General features: G+C 38.1%; 1 protein-coding gene across 1 annotated transcript in view; it reads right to left on the bottom strand.

The window, feature by feature from the left end:
- The window catches only part of PCSK5 (proprotein convertase subtilisin/kexin type 5), a 420,656-nt gene that overhangs the window by 250,592 nt on the left and 156,065 nt on the right, over positions 1–13,999 (bottom strand). The window contains 2 exon segments of the mRNA XM_036021750.1: positions 10,004–10,176; positions 13,497–13,585. Coding sequence (XP_035877643.1) covers positions 10,004–10,176; positions 13,497–13,585 — 262 coding nt within the window.

Below are 13,999 nucleotides of genomic sequence, written 5' to 3'. Positions count from 1 at the left end.
TCCAAATCTATAAACTGGGTTAGGTCCGATCAGAATTATTCTGACACCCAACTTAAGTGGCAATCAGGATTAAAAATCAGAATAATGTTTAAAATCCTGAATATTAACTTTTATTGTTTTCATCTTAAAGATGAAGACTCTAGGCTCAAGTCAAGTGGAAAAAAATCTTCTGTAGAAGCCATATATACTTTGAAATCATTTGGTATTATCAATTCAGTTCATTTTATCCCTGCTTACTGCAGAGTGGACTTTCTTTTCCAGCTGCCGCCATGTTTCCTTGCACAAAATTGATCAGCCTGTCCTCCCCGTGATATTTCTCAAATCTGTGTTTAGAATCACAGAAACTCAGTACTGGAATGGGCCTTAACTTGGCCTAATCCAGCTCCTGTGGGATTCTGTATCATCTCTGTAACAGGGGCATCCAGCCCTGACTAGAACATCTCCTGTGGTAAGGATGTTGCTTACTCCCCAGGTGGCCCAGTCGTCACTAGAAGAAAACTAAAAGAAAAGAGAACTGCTACTAGCACCTAGTTAATCCATGAGGAGACACAGGGATGTAGAATGGCATTTGCAAAAGTGAGTATAAACTATGACGAGTTAAGAATGAGTCTCTAAACAAAAACTGAAAACAAGGTGACAAGAAATCTTTTAACATTTGCACCTACACAAAGCTACAGCAGATCTGTGCTCCTTCCCATGAAAATGCATCACAATCACAGAGTAATCTAAATCTGACCCTTGGGTATCAGATAACTTTGTGAAGGCTACAGAATGTGAAACTGCACATGTATTTCTGAAAGGCATACATTTCTTTGTTTCCAAAATAGATAATCTTATATTGGGTCCACTTGGCAAGTTACTTCATAGCTTTGTTGGAACTCTTAAGAAACAGAGTCCCACCAGCATATAGTTAGATCCTAAGGGAGAATTTTTAAAACAAACTTCAGTTAGAATCAATTTTCATTAAGTGGAACCAATACCAAATACTCCCTTGTTTATCTTTGCCTACCCACATATCATTCCAAAGTTTTACAACATGTGCCAACTAATTTAACAGCAATCTGTCATCTATTAAAATGGAAACTGGTACCAATCCTGCTACAGCTGGGTATATATAAGATAAAAACATATCCCTCCCAAATGAAATTGCTTAATTTTATTATGATTATTATTACTGCTTTATTATATAAGCTGATTATAACCCTTCCCCCCTCCTGGTGAACACATGCCTTTAATTTAATGGTGGAGAAATGTGTGTCTGTGTGTGTTGGCATGCTTGTGCGCACACATGTGTGTATCAGAGACAATCTGTGATTGTAAAGCAACCTTGTGCTTTCAGCAAATATTCTAAACATCCAATCAGTTGTAAAATCTGGTGAATCCAAAAGGAAACTGACGATGGAAGGGCATATACTGCTCAGCCCTGATAGGAGACTTAACAGCTGGGGATGTGCCAGCAGATGTTCATCAAATGACCTGCTTCCGTCTGGCCCCTGAACAGAAGAGTAGAGTGAAAGTGGTGGGGTGGGGGAGGTAAAAGGACACAGTTCCAACAAAGAGGTTAGGGGCCAGTCATTGTGACTTTACCTACTCTTATTCCCTACCCTTGGCGTTGGTTCTATATTGAATGCTTTAATCCCAAAGTCTAAGGAGCTCGAAGAAAAATAGCCTGGAATTGAAAGTTTACTTGTAGATAAAATGACAAAGGAAACTCTGTAAGCTGTGATCCTACAATATCTACAAGCTACATGATTTCTCCAGATAAAAGATTAAGATAAATGTCAAACCAGTCCACATTCCGTGCTGGGTACTTAAGAAATACCTCTTGAGTACAAGAATAAGGGAAGTACTGGGAACCTTAACATAGGATTTTTTTGATTATGGGAAAAGGAAAAGATATGATTCTAAGGTTTTTGCTCATTTTCTATAGGATATAAAAAAATAGACTTGTCAGGAATCTGTAAAATGTTGTCGATGCATCAGATGCATGCTGATGAATATCAAGTGCACCAAGTATTATTAAAGTTTAATAACCCAAATGGGACAAAAAAGAGGACTGAAAGGCAACTAGACTGCACACAATAAGTTTTGTTATCATGTGGTGCTTACCATATTTTTCAAACTATAAAATGCACCCCCAAATTTGGGAGGAAAAGAGGGTGCGTCTTACAGTCCGAATGTAGCTTGCCTGGCTCGCTGTGGGGTGGGAGCAGCCTATGTTATTTATGTTATTAAATATTTTACCACATTTTTTGCTTCAAAAATTTTTTTGCCTATTTTCCTCTAAAACCTAGGTGCGTCTTATGGTCTGGTGCATCTTACAGTCCAGAAAATTCGGTAGTCTGTCCTCCTTATTGCTTATCAGACTCTATTCACAGAAGGGACTTGGGGAGCTTCCTTGCACTTTACTTAGGACATTTATTCGTTATTATATGGTGAGCTCCCCAGAGACAAGTGCTGTGTTATTCATCTTTCACTGCCACCTAGCAAAGTGCCTGGAATATTATAACCACCCAGGGAATGTCTCCTGAATGCAATCAAGAATACGTGAGTGAATAAAGAATCTGTCAAAGAAAACTGTAGGCAAATAGCTTCTTATTCTGACACCAAACCTTGGGTCACCTCTCTCTGAAACACTGTCAGTTGACTCATTTGATAAAATTGCTTTCCTATTTAGAACTGCCTGGGTAGATGAAGTCCAGAGTTCCCCTGCGGGAAGTATTTGCCAGTTATTCCAAGGAGTCAGGCCGAAGGATCGCCGTGGTTAAGGAGAGTATTTCAGTTTGAAGGAGAGCAACTTTTGTACTGTCCTCTCCTAAGATGACATGTAAGATTGTGACAGAGACCCCTGGTAAAATTGTAAGAAATCTATGTTCCCTCCTAAGAAGGTTAGAATGTTCTTTGTTGGTCACCCAGATCCCCAGATAGGTGATGAGCTTTAAAGAGAAGACAAATCACAAGATTTACATATAAGAAATACCTCCTTGGCTGCAGTGTTAATGCTAATTTGAAAGTTGAAGCTCAAGCTGGGAAGAGGGGAGTTTTGGAAGTACACTATTGGCCAAGTCTGCAGGACAGATGTTGGTTCTAACTGTGGGGACAAGAGGGTGGATTCCATAGACTTTTAGGAAGTAGCAGGTCAAAGAAAGACTTACTGGATGACTGGGATGAGGACAGAAGAAACTGCAAGTTTTAGGAAGGGAGAATGGGTGAATGGTAGCAACATCGGCAAGAAAATAAATAATGAAAGGTTGCTAAAAACAACTCAACCACTACAATTATTTCTGGTTCTAAAAATCTAGTGAGTTTAGCTAAATTTTCATAAAGTAGCTCCAAAGAATTTAAAATGAAATTAACAGCAATTCCAAAAAAAAATCATGAAAATAAAAGTTGCTGTGTGTTCAAAAATTTAAAACATTGATTAAATAAAGGGAAACTGTACTGCAGGAGTTTTCAGAGCCTTTAATATATTTTTAAATTCCCAAAGGGAACATATAAAGAGTGGTGTTTTTCAAGCAATTTGACAGCAAAATGCTTGAAGTTCCTCTTTTTTTTTAGCATTTTATTGATTAGTGTGTTATGGATTAAACTTTAGAAAATACCCTTTTGGATATTTTGTTCCATTTATTTTGTCCATTCCTTAATAATGCTCACAAGATCATGTACTTATCTTCCCAAAGGACCACTCTGTAATATGGACTTGATTTAATGCAAAAATTTTGAACAATCAAGACTTTTTACAGTATTTTGCATGATTAATGAATTTTTTGCTGTTACTACCCTGGCCTTTGCATTGGTGATAATGATTAAGGTTTATAATAGAATAGAGACTTTACTGTGTTTCAGGAACTTTGCCTTGTAATTTACAGGCATTAAATGTATAATCCTCACAACAGTCCTAAAAAGTAATTACCAGCATTTAGCTCCATTTTATAGAGGAACACACTGATCCTCGGAGAGGCTAATTAACTTGAACAAGGTAAGAACGTATTAGAACCCACTGGAGAGTCTGAGTCCAGAGTCTGGGTACGTTAATCACCAGACCATGTATCATATATGTTAATAACTCATTTCCAAATTATTAATTAAAAGCAATGCAAGTGTAACCTGTAAGTAAATGCATTCAGTATATGCAACGAACTGGCATGGAAGTCAGTGACACATTCACTCATACATCTGTTCACTCTCTCTCTGAACAGACACTATTTTAGGTGCCTGGAATACACAGAGAACAAAACCATCACAATTAATTTTCTGGAACAGAAAATTAGTCAACAAGGTAAGTAAATCTAGCAAACAAAAGGAGGGAGTATAATTGCCAAGAAAGGGTTCTGAAGGGTTGGGAGTACGTGTGTTATACTGTAGATGGGAAGAAGTGGGCAGGCGTCCTTCTTAGTACTAATTATACCTGAGAGTTCAGACAAGAGCACTGGGTTTTCCAGGAGGAGGTCACCGTGACCTGGACAAGACCGGCTTCTGGGGAGTAACAGGTCAAAGCCCTGATGTACTGGCATCAAGAGAGAGTGGAAAAGGAGAGCTTGTAAAGGGCAAGCAGGAACAATGTTTTCAAGGAATTTTGTTCTAATGGGAAAAAGAGAAATGAGGCCATAATTGGAAGGATAGAAGGAGATAAAAGAGGGATTCTCCTATCTCTCTTAGGAGATTAACAATATGAATGTATGTGAACAGCAACAGCATAGATGAGAGGGAAATTCTGATGAGGGAGGAGAAAAGAGTGAATCGGGCAGGATCTTTGATGAAGTGTGAAAGGTTGGCGTCAGTGAGGAAATGGAGCAGGTGGACAAAGATAGCACATGAGCAATTAATTCACCATAGGCACAGGAGGAAAGCTGGGGTATATGGTCACTGATGAAGGAAGGCTAGATGTGACAAATACAGTAGAAATGCCAACATGTAAAAAAATTATTAGATTTCTTAGAGGCCCACACTCTGACTTCTTTAGCTATGCTGCATATTTTCTGTAAAATTTGGGAGAACAGTATCTATTTTATGAGATCATTATGAAGATTAAAAGTTAACTATTTTAGGGATTCACAGAATCACTACAGTATAACAGACTGGTAAATGTCAAATGTGGTTGCTGTATTTTCATCATAATCATTATTTAGTGTATGCAGCTCAAACTATATCCTTCTAATTCTTGCACGTAATTTTATAGCTCCTCAGTATCACATGAAATGCAGCCTTTGGAAGAAAGAGCAAGTTGTCAATTGTGACATGGTTTGTTTGATGTCGTTTCTTTTACAAAATTTTGGTACATTAATTCTAAAGTGGCTATAAATTGAATCAATTCTGATTTTGTTAAAGTCTTTGAAAACAGCGTTACATTCTACTGAGCTTATCTTATAGTAAACAAATAGAAAGCATTTTGAAATCCAGTATTTGCTACGTTTTTTGATTAGCAAGCAGAAAGAATGGATGCAATCAATACTTGGACTCCCTGAGCAAAATTTATTTATTTCCCTTGTGAAAATCTCTCGCTACTTAGCTTCTCTCTCTTGCCACCCATCTCTCTAGTTGTCTTGATATTGCTGCCACCCTGGTCAACTCATTATCAACTTTTTGCTGGACCATTTCAACCTCCCACTCTTGCCTCCTCATCCCTCACCCACATGCACTGCATTCTCTACACAGCAGTGCTCTTTTAAAATTGAGTATATCCCATCAGGCCACAATTGTGCTAAAAACCTCCAATGGTTTTCTGTAACAGAATAAAATGCAAACACCCTACATGATTTAACAAGCCCTCCTGAGCTGGCCCCTTCTTTCTTCTCCAACCCATCTCCTACCACCTGCTCTCTGTCCATGTTGCCCCCAAAGCCCAAATTAGCATTCTGTTCTGTGAGTTCACCCACACCATGCTCCACTCACAGTGCTTTGCTCTTGCCATTCCTTCTGCACAGAACATTCCTTCCACATTTCTTCCCATGATTGGCCTCTTATCATTGATGTCTCCATTCACGTATCACCCCCTCAAAGGAGACTCTCCACCCTCCTAACCAAAGCCATTCTGTCCTCTCTAAGTCATTGGTTTTGTTTCTTTCATAACACTCATCCTTAGCTCAAGTAGTCTTGTTTCTCTGTTTTCTGTCATGTTGCTGGAATATTGGGACTTCTATGTATTGCATATAAAACTTAGATGCCTTCCTTAATCTTTTACCTATAGTGTATGGAAAGGGGAAGTTCAATAAATTTAATAAAAAATAAATTCCAATTGTTATGTTTTTTCAGATGATGTAGTTAAAACCCCAAGAGTGCAGAGCAACTTTGAACCGTCATATAGATGTTCCCCAGCTACCTAAAAGAATTATTTTATTAGTCATTTATTCCTTCATTACTTACATCACTTAACCAATAAATAATTTACTTCTCTATTGCACCCTATAATCTAACTTTGTATAAACTATTCATCCAATTATTTTTTATACATTTGACAATGCATATTATATAAAGAACACAAATTTGAATAATTTCAAAAAACATACTGCCTTGTAACAGAGGAATAAAAGGTTTCTTTCTCCCAGAAAAGACTCTTTTACAGCTTTAAAAATACTAAATTACATATTTATAGATATTTAGAGAAATGTCCCTTGGGAAATATAAGTAAAATTGAAGACTACAAACATGGATAACTGAAATGAATTTGTATATCAATAAGTTATCTCAATGAAACTGCAGATATGCTTTTAAGGACAAGTGAAATTGAAGGCAAGTATAGATATAGGGAGAAAAAGTAAATGACACTACAGAACTCAGGAAGTTTATGCAGACTTCTACCATATTATTTTTAATTTACCACTACCAGCAACTCAATGGAATATTCTAGAAGTCTACAGTGTGGAAATGGTAGGAAGTAAAGAATGGGGGACTGATGAGAAATGTAGTTTTTTGGAAGAGCATGATCTTTTCTACGGTGGAAAAATTATTTATAAATCAAAGTTATTTCTTGAGCACCTCTTATGTTCCAGGTGTTGTGCATGATCATCTCATTTAACACTCACAGTATCCCTGTAAGTAAGTATTACTATTACCCTAGAACATAGGCAGAGGAAGTGGAAGCAGAGAGGTAATCTGATCGATATCAGATCAGAGAGCAGCAAATAAAAGATGGTGGAGTCAACCCGAGCTTAAGTCTGAGTGAAGCCTACGTGTACTAAACATGTAAAAACCCTATCCTGTCGACCTTGTCACATTTAAATGGTCACTACAGCTCTTCCACAGTTGGGTGTGCAATGCTAGGAGCCAGAGAACAATTTGTCTTTAAGAGTTTTTGTTGCTGTTCTTTACTAGCTTAACTCTAAAAGTAGGTGGTTTGTTCTAAAACTAAAACTCCTTTTCTCCCCCCAGATTAAAACCTTGAAAGATTCTCAGTGGAATGTTGAATGAATTATGGGATTTCCATACTCTGAAAATGTTAAAACGTGAAAAGAAATGAGTTATGTCCTTATGAATTGTCCTGGAAGGACTGCCGATGATTCACTGTTAGGTGAAAACAGCAATGTGCAGCGGCAAAAGATCCCCATTTGGAATATGAACAGGCCAGGACTGTGGAAAGATGTAGTCCCAACCCTTAACACTGGTTATCTAGTTGGATAGGTAATCTTTTTTTAAGTTCATCTTTAGAATATGATTGATTATAATAAGCATGGGTTGTTTTCACACACCCCTGAGTGAATTAATCCTGAGCTTGGGCACTGGCCGGGTAGCGCAGTTGGTTGGAGCATTGTCCTGGTATGCCAAGGTTGTGGGTTTGATCCCTAGTCAGGGAACATACAAGAAACAACCAATGAATGTATAAATAAGTGGAACAACAAATTGATGTTTGTCTCTCTTTTTCTCCCTCCCCATCATTCTAAAATCAATAAAAAAATTAAAAATAGTGAGTTTGGAGTAAATTTTCTCAAAATTAGTTATTCCTAAATATAATCTTCCTATATAACTTTGAGTAGCTTTCTCAGATGATCTTGTTTCTGATCTTAACCCTTTTTTCCTTCAACCAAAGTACCATGTTTTATGTGTTTTACACATTGAACTTCCGGTTAAGATTTCCATTGAATGAAAGATTCCTTAGCTAGAAAAAATTTAAAAATCATTGGCCCATATCAACTGTTTAAATGGCAGCCATTGAAAATGGGCATTTTCTCTCTAGATGTACATTCATGAGATTATGTGCATTAGTAATATAAGTGTATATTATTCATGAGAAATTCCAGATTGCTCTTTATTACATCAAGGGCCATACACATACAATTTGAAAATCAAATATAAACTCAGCTTGATTTATTTAGCTTGAATGACCATTCTGCTGATGGCATAAAGAGGGAGAATAGTAATCTGCGGTCCAGAGCTTTGGTAATGAAATCACCAGATTACTTGGAGTGCATTCATTTGGTGTTCAGATACCTTGAAAGGAAAATACTAGGCAACGATTTAAAACATTATTCTATTGCTCAAAAGGTCTCTAATGTAGCTGAAAATTGTCAGAGCTAGAGAGTATGTCTTCCCCAAATCCAAACTATCTTTTAGTTAAGAAGTACATTAATAACAAGTACATAAGCTTTTCCCTCCAGTCCATTCCAGAGTAACCAGAAGACAACTTAGTTCAGTCTGCTGATTAAAACCCGAACACCACCCTCACAAAGGTATATCATTACTATCTGCGTTCCAGCTGCAACATTCCATTTATCAACTGCATGCATTCCATGCCAAAATTTGGGCTGAATATATAACAACCCTATGGTTAGCACAATTTGTGGTCAATTAAATTAAATTCAACAAGCAATTTACTGAGTAGTCACTGAAATTCAATGCACATTATGTGTTTTGCAAAGCCCATAAAGGAGGGTAGAGCACAAACTCTGCTCTCTAGGAACTTACAATTTAGTGAGGGAGATGCATGTATAACTGATTCTGATATAAAGCACAATATGGTAAAGACAATATGTAACGACAGTAGGAATATAAAACATGGGCAGGTAGAGAGTAGGGACTGCTTACACCGAATCCTAGTTTGGGCAGTGAGAAGGCTTCTGAGAAGAGGCGACACTTTAGCTAAGACTGGATGTTAAACAGGATTTGGCTGTATAGTAGGACATGGGAGTGGGTCAGGGATGCACAGGGAAAGCAGTACGTGCTGATGGATAGTAAGAGCACTGCCTACATTATACAAAAGTATAAAGAGATGATGAAGGGAAAGGAGATTAAGCTCAGATCGTGGTTTAAATGGATGCTTTAGGTCCCCCAGAGTTCCGTTCATGAGTAAGAAGGAGAAAGGAAGAAGGAAAAAGGAGGTGCTTCTGGTATAGCTCTCCTCCTCGCAAGGGTACAAGCATGCCGAGTCATCATTTTTCACTAACCTAAAAGAAGGCAGGATTTTTTAACATCTGTAACTTGAAATAGATGTTTTTTTACATTAGATTATGTCCTCCACTTTTTCGGGGGGAGTAGTTATGAATTTCTTAATGAAATCGGGGAAGTCAAGTGACCTCCAGGGTTGAGCTGCCTGGTGAGGGAACTGGGGGTCCAGCACAGAAATCTTATTGTCCTGGGACAGCAGTGGAACTAGGGAAGGGACAACAAAAGAGAGATGTCCCCATGGGCACTGTGGAATGATCTATTCACAGTAACTGGGGAGTTTCCATAGCTCCACTCTTTCTGAATCTCACAGTCCTGGGAACTTATTTCTCCAAATGCATGATTAACATATAAATGAATATATTTCCTTTGAAAAAAACTAAGCATCCAAATATACCTCTGTTCTTATCAAGGGAAACTCTCTACCATTTAACTCATTTGCAGAACCGATAAGCATCCAATCTCAAAGCTTCCCCATCTCTTTCCATTAACCTGTCTCCTGGCTCTACCTCTGAATTCCATCTACACCTCTAGGCTGGAAGGCAGGAGCCCTCAGTTTCCCAGATGGTTTCATGTGAGAATCACCACTGATTGACACAGTATGAGCCAAGGTGCATTAGACACCTACCATTCTAACGCCGTTTTCAAAGGCTTGCCGGGTGAGTGGCGCTGGGCCGTCCACAGTCTTGCCATCGTCGTCGGGGCCCCAGCTCGCACTGTAGATGTGCACGTGTTGGGGGTTGAAACTAACTGATTTCGCCTCCACCATGTCTGTGACGTCTCCATCCAGCATTCGAACTCCTTCAAGACAGACGGGGAGAAGCTTGATCAGAGGTTTTGCTATTTGACGCCCAAACAACCCAAGACCAACCGCAGCTACAGCATTTGGGGAAAAAGAAATAAACTTTTAATCAACACTTAAGTGAGCATATTTTCCCCAGAAAAAGATAATTCATACTTTCCTGGAGCTTTCTTGGGAAGAAAGGAAGATACAGTGCATGTAAAAGAGCAAAACCTCTTCAAAAATCTTTTTTTTAATCCATTGTTCTCTTTTCCTAGGTTTCCACAGTCTCTCCCTCCTCTTTGTCCCTGTCTTAATTGAGTAGCCGACAAAGAGCGCCTCAAGCAATCCATCTTCCCTGAATTTCTCTTCATTAGATCACTTGTGTTCATAATTGGTATAAAATATTCTGACCTTAGCATGTTTACAAAAGTTGGAAAGCTGCCAAGTTAGGTTGGTCTAATTTCCTCCATATTTAATATTATTTCCTAATCTGTAAGACTGATGTGAATTTAATATATTACTTCTTTGTCAAGTTATTCATACATCAAATAATAAAGGAGAATGCTCTCTATGCATATAACACATCAACTAATTCTCAAAGGGTTTTAGCAATGTTCAGTTATTAATCTTCATTTAAGTATATTCCCACCAGACACACAGGAATTTATTACTAACCTTAATTTGCAAAAACAGACACAGATATTAAAAAATAAATTATATGTCAAATGCCAGGCTTTCCTTCTTTTCCTTTTATTTTGGAGACACACAACAACTAATTGTTAAGTAAACAGAACAGCTTCGGCTTGAGCAAAATACCATCACTGAGATACTGTGTTACTTTAAAAACATCTCTCTTTACAGGCCAAATTTACTCCTTAGGAAAACACTGTTACCAAGCAGTATTTCAAGTTTTTATATGTTTACCACTAAAAGGGGATTAAGTAATAAAACCCCAAATCAGGCAGCATCAGATACTACATGGCATTAGGTTGGACTTCTGGTAGAAAATAAAAAAAATTCTTTATGAAACTGTATCTTCTTTGTGCTTTTAAAAAGTGTTTAACTTTTAACTATAAAACTTAACAAGCACAGAAAAATAGAAAGTATGACAATAAACACTAATCTAGCCAGTATTCAACAATTGTTAACATTTTGCCACATTTCCTTCATCTAAAAATATAAATATTGGGCTCAGCCATTTTAAGTTATGTGAGATATGATACTATATTCCTCTAATAGTTTTTATAAAAAAAAATAGAAATAAATACACAGTCACTGTTAAATTTCCCCAACGCATCCCTAAAGACATTGTATTTGGTTGTTGTATCTTGACTGCCTTTTCCTTTAGGCTTTTGGAGTTTCAAAGGAGAGGTGTGTGAATGGGTGATGAGGAGAACAGGTTATAAACAATCCTTTTAAAGTTAGGAAATGGGAACTGCGTTTAGAAAGTTTGTCAGCAGTTTCTATGGGAACAGAATGTCCAGCCTGGTGCTCTGCATGTACTGGGTCCTAAGAAGCCAGTGGTTTTCACTTGACATGAATATTCAAAATTCATCCACATGGTTTTCATCAAAGAAAGATGAACTACGTCGTCATATTCTTACTTTCTGTTTAAATACATGCAGCAAAACTATTTTACCAATATGGGAAGGTCTGAAAATAACACTGGACTACTCGATATCTCTAAATGCCAACATGCAGAAGTACCTACAAAATACCTGAATTCAGTTTCTACATCACGTCATTTATGTGAAGTCCACACACATATAAACAGAATGTTTAAAAAAATCATACCTAGAGGGTAGTATTAATTTTTTGGTCAAAGGCTGACAAATAAGAATTTTGTTTCCTCAAGTTTAAAGATAAATGGTTGCTATTTCTTCATTTAACTGCAAGCCTTCATTCCTTGGGTGTGTGGGGTTAATTACATAATTCAGAATGTTGTTTTCAGGATGATGGAACATTTATGAGTCATGCCATACATGCATTTTTGTACTAAGGTCCTTGTTCAGTCAGGTCAGCCAGCAGCTTATCTGTGAGGTTCACAAGTTCATCTCTTCATTCCCTCAAGGTCGGTGAGAGCTGGGTTAGCACTGGAGAGTAATGACAGGGACATGGATGTGTGTCTGTATGTGAGAGACTGTGAGTGCCCTGGAGAGCAAGGAGGATTGACCGGGCAGTCACTGGAGTCATGTGTCCTGGGAAGAACGGGGGCCTGCAGGGGCCTCCAGCACCCTCATGGTTCTCAGGGGAAGTCTTTGTCTCCTTTCCTAGACCCTCCATGAACTTCCCCTTGACAGACCGCTCATGCTCTCAGAGTGCAGCTAATTGCTGCTTAACAAGTTGCCACACTCTAAGAATTCAGGGTGAAAAAAGGAAAGAGGTCAAATTTACTGATGGCTGACATTCAAAGTAGTTTCTGAAAACCTTTCCTTAGCACTGTTATAATGTACCCCAAATATTTAACATTACTAGACTTCTACATTGATCCTAAAAAGAACAGTCGATTTTATTTTTCAGATCCAACCTTATTTACCATTTGAAAACAAACAGTGTATTAGAAACAAGGATGTCCTCCTCATTGCAGGAATTTCATTCATCTCATGACACCCTTTTAAGAGACCCCCCAGGGGACACCTTCAAAGCCACTAGGATCTATACCATCTCTTACAATGTTTCCTTCCCAGTGACATGTGGCTGTGGCACCAGGCTATACTAACAAAAATGGGACTACAGATGGGAAAGTTAAGAGTTTGCTTTTATTAATGCCTGGATTTGCATGTGGTGGTTGGGTCCTTGTAGTGAGCTCATGTATATTTGAATTAGCACATGTGTGGGCATATAATCTGAAATTATCAGTGATAACAGTCTGACTACATTATGGGACTTCAAACGGAGATCTTACCATTTACCATTTTAATTGCAATTAAAAGGAAATGTTTATAAAAATCTAAAGAAAAGGGAAAGAAGATATTCTTCTTTAACATATTTTCAAACCCTTCTTTCCATACAGATATTATAGCCTGGCCTGGTGTTTATATTATTAGTTCTTTCTGACTCAAGCACCGATTTTATAGTTCTGTCCAGATGTTAACAACCCCATGCTCAGTGCTGGACAACCTTTTTTAACATACTGGACAACACATTAGGGGTACTGCTTCTGAAGTCTTTAACTGGATTCAATAGCACATGTTAACGTGGTCATTTTGCTGTCAGCAACAGTTGAACACTATTATGCAAACATATGCCTGACTTTAGTTCCAAAAGGGTTCTGAAAGCCAGTGAGCACAGGAGCTCTTGGCTCATTTCTATACCCAAGTAAGTTTGTTTCCCATACCTCCGATCTTGGCATTGAAAGCAATCCCGACTGTGCAGTGTGAGTTGTTTGCTGCGGCCGCCACTTCCCCAGCACAGCGGGTCCCGTGCCTGCAGGAAGAACACACGAACTTTCTAAGTAAGGCACACCATTCTCTCAAACTCAGCACACCATTGCCACCCCTCAGCCTCCCAAGTGCTGAAGAATGCAGCAAGCTGGGGTTTTTCTGGAACTTCCTACCCAACTAGAGCTTAATCTGTCCACGGAAAATTGTTAGCACTTAATTATATTCTGCTTTGGATTATATTCCTGATATGCTTATTTTTGACCTCCTGCTTTCCCAACTGGAAACTATACTTGAAGGCTAAAGTTAAATTATATGTTTCTTTGTAGTCCCTAAAGTACTGCTGTCAATATGGTAACCACCAGCCATATATGGTTAGTGGGTACTTGAAATGTGGCTAGTTGGACTTCACCTTAATTTTTAATTTAATTTAGTTTTAATTAAATGTAAAGAATGAGTA

Source organism: Phyllostomus discolor, chromosome 3 (genome assembly GCF_004126475.2).
Source record: "Phyllostomus discolor isolate MPI-MPIP mPhyDis1 chromosome 3, mPhyDis1.pri.v3, whole genome shotgun sequence".
NCBI classification, from domain to species: domain Eukaryota; kingdom Metazoa; phylum Chordata; class Mammalia; order Chiroptera; family Phyllostomidae; genus Phyllostomus; species Phyllostomus discolor.
Note: the sequence above shows the minus strand (reverse complement) of the source record. Positions and strands in the feature narration are given on the sequence as shown.